This window comes from Loxodonta africana, chromosome 3 (genome assembly GCF_030014295.1).
Source record: "Loxodonta africana isolate mLoxAfr1 chromosome 3, mLoxAfr1.hap2, whole genome shotgun sequence".
In the NCBI taxonomy this organism is placed as follows: Eukaryota; Metazoa; Chordata; class Mammalia; order Proboscidea; family Elephantidae; genus Loxodonta; species Loxodonta africana.
In genome coordinates this window covers 20,518,059-20,525,014 of record NC_087344.1, presented here as the reverse complement: position 1 = coordinate 20,525,014, position 6,956 = coordinate 20,518,059, and the positions used below count along the sequence as shown (strand labels likewise).

Below are 6,956 nucleotides of genomic sequence, written 5' to 3'. Positions count from 1 at the left end.
CAAAATCCCTTGAATTAAGGGGAGGCCAGGTCGCTTTGAGGAAGGACCCCATCACACTGCCAAAAATTTGTACTGTTAATCTTTCTCCCAGCCTTTCCCAAAAGGATCCACACTGTTTTACTAGAGTGACTGTTCATCAGACTTTTTGGGGATTACTAGATACTGGCTCTGAACTGACACTAATTCCAGAAGACCCAAAATGTCACTGTAGCCCACAAGTCAGAGTGGCAGCATATGGAGGTCAGGTTGTTAATGGAGTCTTAGCTCATGTACGTCTCACAGTAGGTCCAGTGGGCCCCCGAAACCCATCCTGTTGTGAATTCCCTAGTTCCAGAATACATAATTGGAATAGATATACTCAGCAACTGGGGGAACCCCCACATTGGATCCCTGACAAATGTAGTTAAGGCTATTATGGTAGGAAAAGCCAAGTGGAAGCCATTAGAACTGCCCCTACCTAGGAAAATAGCAAACCAAAAAGAAGTACTACATTCCTGGAAGGATTGCAGAGATTATGCCACCATCACGGACTTAAAGGATGCAGGGGTGGTGATTCTAACCACGTCCCCATTCCATTTGCCTGTTTGACCTGTGCAAAAAACAGATGGATCTTGGAGAATGATAGTGGCTTGTCAAAAACGTAACCAGATGGTGACTGCAATTGCAGCTGCTGTTCCAGATGTGGTTTCATTGCTTGAGCAAGTTAATACATCTTTTGGTACCTAGTATGAAGCTACTGATTTGGCCAATGTCTTTTTTTCCATACCTCTTTCAAAGGACCACCAAAAGCAGTTTGCCTTCAGCTGGCAAGGCCAACAGTACACCTTCAGTGTCCTACCTCAGGGCTAAATCAACTGTCCAGCCGTATGTCATAACTTAGTTTGTGAAGGGACAGTGCTGATGGCCAAAGTCTAAGTAGAACATAGAACCTTGTGTGACCTCCCTATGAATTTTCAGTTCCCCAAGACTTTCAGCCTCATTCATACTTTTGCACGCATTGGGAAAAACGGTACCTTGCTGATCCTGAATGTGTGTGATGTTTTAGGACTCAGTGGTCTTTGAGGATGTAGCTGTGGAATTTACCCAGGAAGAGTGGGCTTTGCTGGATTTTTCTCAGAGGAAACTCTACACAGATGTGATGATGGAAACCTTTAGGAACCTGGACTTAGGTAAGGATGGCTTCATTTTTCTTGTTTACTTATTTAGTGAATAAATATATTGTACTCATCGACCTTCTAGGATTTGGACTGAGGAATTGGAATACACTGGTAAGCATGACAGGTGTTTTCACTGCCCTCATGGGGCTTAGGGAAACCCTGTTGGCATAGTGGTTAAGTGCTATGGCTGCTAATCAAAAGGCTGGCAGTTCAGATCCCCCAGGCGCTCCTTGGAAACTCTATGGGGGCAGTTCTACTCTGTCCTGTACAGTCGTTATGTGTCAAAATTGACTTGACGGCAATGGGCTTGGTTTTTAATGAGTATGGGACTTAGTAGCTTCCTTATGATAGTAAAATCTATGTATTAAACTGACTGTTGTTGTTAAAAGCCTTGAGGCCTCTTTAAGTGTTTTAAGTCTGAGCATTGGCTTCAGGGTTCACTTTGTGGCAAAGAGAAATTTGTGGTTTGGGACCTTGTTAGTGTTTTACCATGTTTATTACACATTTAATGTGATTATTTTGTGAAAAATACATTCACAACTGTCTGTCTATAGAGACAGTGGAGACCAGAGTGTTGGTTCAACATCAGAGAAGTGTGCTTGTCTGTCTTCCCTCATGATCTCTTTCCCTGTGAGAACCATGTCAACCACACTAATTTTCCTCCCTGAGAAGCAAAGGGAAGATCTTAGAAGAATGGAGATAGGACTTATCCAGAACTGTACTATCAGGGAGCACCAGGAAGGCAAGAATCCTTTGAAGGACCAGTCCTGCTGGGATGAAATTACATTGAAAGAAATCAATTTGAAAAAATCTCTTTTGCTTTGAGGAAGTGGACTTACACATGAACCTGAGCTGACTTTTTTGAGTTTTCATCAACCATCTCATGCCTTGTTTGTTTGTGGGAACAGACCTCCTCCATTTCCTGTTTTAATACTATCTTTATGCACTTGTATTGTTTGCGATACTTTTTAATTTTGCATTCCTAATTACACTCTCCTTATCTCACCACTGGGAACCCTGGTGGTGTAGTAGTTAAGAGCTACAGCTGCCAACCAAAAGGTTGTCAGTTTGAATCCCCCAGGTGCACCTTGGAAACTCTATGGAGCACTTCTACTCTCTCCTCTAGGGTCACTATGAGTTGGAATCAACTCAACGGCAATGGTTTGGTTCGGTTTTTTGGTATGTCACGATCACTGTGAATTGTCATGGAATTATTTCTTAGTAAATTTCTTAACTGTCTTGACCATTGCCAAAGTCCTGTAACAGTCAGACGCCTCAATTTTTTCTCATGTGTCTGTTACTCATAAAATTTCCTGTTTGTTTTTTTTCATCTGTGAAACTCCACTTAAAATTGTTTCAGTTTTGAAACAGGGTAACAGTGGACAAATGTCCATGAAGAATGATTCCTGGTCCTCCATGTTAGGAGATATCTGTGAATTCCATGGCATTGAACTTCAACACAACAACCAGGGAAGGCACATGAGGTGAGTTATTATTCACATGACAGTGAACGGTGCCTCAGTGCCTCAGGAGAGTCTTAGGCTGTTGTGATATTTGTGTGTGTGTGTGTAAGAGTAGTTCTAAAGTGGTGTGTTTACAAAATTTTCACAACACAGTATTTCCACAAATGTGAATCAGTTATTGAGTATTTGAAACATATTTCACTTGTACCTAATTACTAGAAAGCTCCATTATTTAGAAACACTGTGAGTATAATGGTAGTACCCTCTGTGAGATGATTCAACCTATGCAACACGAGACAACTCGGCAAAAAACACATTGCGTATAGTAATTGTGAAATGGTAAAACTTTAATTCTAACAACACGCTTCCTATTTTTAACAGAATGTATTCAGTAGAGAGCCTCTGTGAAAGTAACAATGGTAAAGTAAATAAAGTTAAAGAAGATAATCAGTGTGGAAAAACTTTCAGCTGGATTGGGAATTTTACTAGCCTCAGAAGAATTGCTGGAGTAAATCCTATTGGATCCCTTGAGTGTGGAAAAGCCTTTATGGATCATTTGTCATTTAAAAATCATATCAGATCTCACACTGGATACACACCTTATCATTGTAAGGAATGTGGAGAAGGCTGCACTTGTCCTTACCTAAAACTTCATGTGAAACTTTGTAAATGTAAGGATTATGGGAAACCTTGTAGTTGTTCCTTACCCCTCACTAAACATATGAGAACTCACAGTGGAGAGAGGCCTTATGAATGTAAGGAGTGTGGGAAGGCCTTTAGTTATCTCTCAAGTCTCACTAGACGTACACGAACTCACAGTAAAGAGAGGCCTTATGAATGTAAGGAATGTGGGAAAGCCTTTCGCTGTTTTTCATCTCTCACTGCACATGTAAGATCTCACAGTGGAGAGAGGCCTTATGAATGTAAGGAGTGTGGGAAAGCCTTTAGTCGGCCCTCAGACCTCATTAGACATACAAAAACTCACAGTGGAGAGAGGCCTTATGAATGCAAGGAATGTGGGAAAGCCTTTACTTGTTTCTCATCTCTTACTATACATATAAGATCTCACAGTGGAGAGAAGCCTTATGAATGTAAGGAATGTGGGAAAACCTTTAGTCGGTCCTCACACCTCAGTACCCATATAATAACGCACAGTGAAGAGAAGCCTTATGAATGTAAAGAATGTAGGAAAGCCTTTAAGCAATTTACACGACTCACTAGACACATGAGAGTTCACAGTGGAGAGAAGCCTTATGAATGTAAGGAATGTGGAAAAGCCTTTAGTCAGTTTTCACAACTCACTAGACATGTAAGAATTCACAGTGGAGAGAAGCCTTATGAATGTGAAGAATGTGGGAAAGCCTTTAGACGATTCTCACACCTCACTGCCCATATAATAACACACAATGAAGTGAGGCCTTATGAATGTAAAGAATGTGGGAAAACTTTTAATCAGTTTTCACAACTCACTAGACATTTAAGAGTTCACAGTGGAGAGAAGCCTTATGAATGTAAGGAATGTGGGAAAGCCTTTAGTCAGTTTTCACAACTCACTGGACATATAAGAATTCACAGTGGAGAAAAGCCTTATGAGTGTAAGGAATGTGGAAAATCTTTTAGACGGTTTTCATACCTCACTGGCCATATAAGAGTTCACAATGGGTACAGGCCTTATAAATGTAAAGAATGTGGGAAAGCCTTTAGTAGATCCTCAAACCTCACTACCCATCTGAGATTGCACAGTGGAGAGAGGCCTTATGAATGTAAGGAATGTGGGAAAGCCTTTTTTCAGTCCTCACACCTCAATGACCATGTTAGAACTCACAGTGGTGAGAAGCCTTATGAATGTAAGGAGTGTGAGAAAGCCTTTAGTTGTTTCTCATCCTTCCATAAACATGTTAGAACTTACCATGAAGGTAGGCCTTCTGATGGTAAGGAATGTGGGAAAGCCCTTAGTTCTCACACTTCACTGGTCATATAAGACCTCAGTGGACAGAACCTGTGGCACACTAAATTGCTATCATATGGCCCTTCTAGCCATGGTTTTGTAACTCGCACAAAATGATTGGGTGGGACTATGCAAATAAGGTGAATGGAGCCCTTGTAGGGGATTGGTCCGTTTTGCCATATCAATAGGTTTAAAAAGGAGCTGATCCTATAGAAGGGTAGAAGAACCTGACTACCATCAAGAAGAAAGGCCAGGAACGGAGTGCATCTTGTGAACCTGTGGTCCTTGCACTGGGAACCTTCTAGACCCAGGTGACAGAGGAGTTTAACATTGTAGGAGGAGTGGCGTGAGGCAGTGAGGAGCAGTGGCAAGCACAACAGGGGAACATACAGCACCAGAACCACAAGACCGGCCCAAGATTGCATGATTGGCTTTCTGGCCCTCCGAGTGAGGCAGCCACAGTGGGCTCGCCAGTCCACACAGTGAGAGAGCTGAGTGCTTTCGGGCAGGAAGCTTTGTGGTAGAGAGGGGTGCCTCCCGGCACTAGTTGGTGAAGCTAGGCTTACTGTTCCAAGGAACAAGAACTGAGCACCTTTGGTCAGGAGGCTTGCTGGCGGAGCAGGGTGCTGCTGGGTACTTATCAGCCTGACTAAAGAGGTCTAACACTTGACTGAGCAGGGCAGAGGCTGTCAGCAGGTCGCAGACCCAAGCAGGTAGCAGCAGCAGCAAGGCCCTGACCAGGGTGCAGTGACAGAGGCCAAGACGCAGTCCTTATCGAAGAACTGTGTCCTGAGGTGTTACTTCTGTGTTTATCCTGATCCTGAATTGTAACCTGTTATTTCCCTAATAAACTCCATTAATTGTGAGTATTGTCTTTGAGTTCGTTGTGGCCATTGCAATGAATTATCGAACCAGTAGAGAGGTACAGAGTGCTGTGGATGGGATGGCTGGTGTCAGAATTGATAGTTCGGAGAGTGGAGGTTTTGTTAGATTTCCACCTTATAGGAATCAGCTTTGGGCTTTGGGCTGATGTTGACGGTGGTTCTTTCTCCTCGTGAAGCTAGACGATGGCTTCTACTGCCATGCCATTTTTACAGAAGCTTTATGAATAGTAAGGAATGTGGGAAAGCCTTTAGTTGGTCTTCATCCCTCACTAACCATAGAATAGAGTTTACAGTGCAGGGATGCCTTATGATGTTGGAAAGCCTTAGTCTTCATACCTCACTAGACATAAAAGACTTTACAGTGGAGAGAGACCTTAGGAATGTAAGGAATATGGGAAAGCTTTTAGTTATTCCTCATTCCTCAGTAAATATTTAAGAACTCATAGTGGAGAGAGGTCTGATGTATGTAAGGAATGAGGGAAAGTCTTCAGTTCTCTCAGCCTTTTGAAGTCATGTGAGAAGATACACTGGAAATAAACATGTGTTAGGTAATGTTGGAAGGCTTTTGGTAATCCCTCATCTTTACCAAAAAAAAAAGAAACCTGAAAGAAAACACCTGGGAGAGAAACCATAGTAGTGTAAGGAATGTGATATAGGGAAAGTTTTTGCTTTTCCTGCCGTACTTTCTAAGATGTGAAGTTTCATGCATATAGGAAAAAACTTGCCATCAAGTCAGTTCCAACTCAAGCAATGTTATGGGACAGAGAGAACTGCCCATAGGGTTTCCAAGGAGCACCTGGTGGATCTGACCTTTTGTTTAGCAGCCGTAGCAAATAGGGCTCCACTAATTACCTATATTAAATATGTAAGAAGTCATATTTCTGAAAAATCATGTGCATGTAAGGAACATAGAAACATCTTGGAATTCTTAGAAAATATGTGAAATATCACACTGTGGATTGATCCTATAAGATGTGAGGGACTCCTTCAGTGTCCCTTCTCACATTTTAGGACCCCTCAAATGAGACCTCATTCAGTGAGACTGCATATGTAGAGACTGTGACTGTAAGCCAACTTACTTTTCAGTTGTAGCACGACTTTACACACCAAAAACAACCAAACCCAGTGCCGTCGAGTCAGTTCCAACTCATAGTGACCCTACAGGACAGAGTAGAACTGCCCCATAGTTTCCAAGGAGCGCCTGGTGGATTTGAACTGCTGACCCTTTGGTTAGCAGCTGTAGCATTTAACCACTATGTCACCAGGGTTTCCAACTTTAGATAAGCATATTATTTTGGTTCTTTTATATACATATTGTCCTTATTACACATTTGTATCCTGAAGTGTTTTTTTAATCAACTATATTTTGAAAGTTTGTATACTTTTTTACATAATCGTTCTTATTGTAGAAAATCTGATTTTAACGGGAAATTATATGGAAAAGCAAAAAATCACTCAGTATCCCACCAGTCTCGTTTTGGGTATTTCCTTTTAGCCGCCTTTG

General features: G+C 41.9%; 1 protein-coding gene across 1 annotated transcript; it reads left to right on the top strand.

Moving 5' to 3' along the window:
• The first annotated feature begins 2,735 nt into the window (after nt 1-2,735).
• Nucleotides 2,736-6,053, top strand: LOC100657227 (zinc finger protein OZF-like). Its single transcript, XM_023542661.2, has one exon. The coding sequence runs from the start codon at nt 3,003-3,005 to the stop codon at nt 4,599-4,601; it is 1,599 nt and encodes a 532-aa protein (XP_023398429.2). The 5' UTR covers nt 2,736-3,002; the 3' UTR covers nt 4,602-6,053.
• The last annotated feature ends 903 nt before the right edge of the window (nt 6,054-6,956 follow it).

Coding starts and splice junctions, on each gene's coding strand:
- LOC100657227 (XM_023542661.2), top strand. CDS start 3,003: ATGTATTCAGTAGAGAGCCTCTGTGAAAGTAACAATGGTAAAGTAAAT.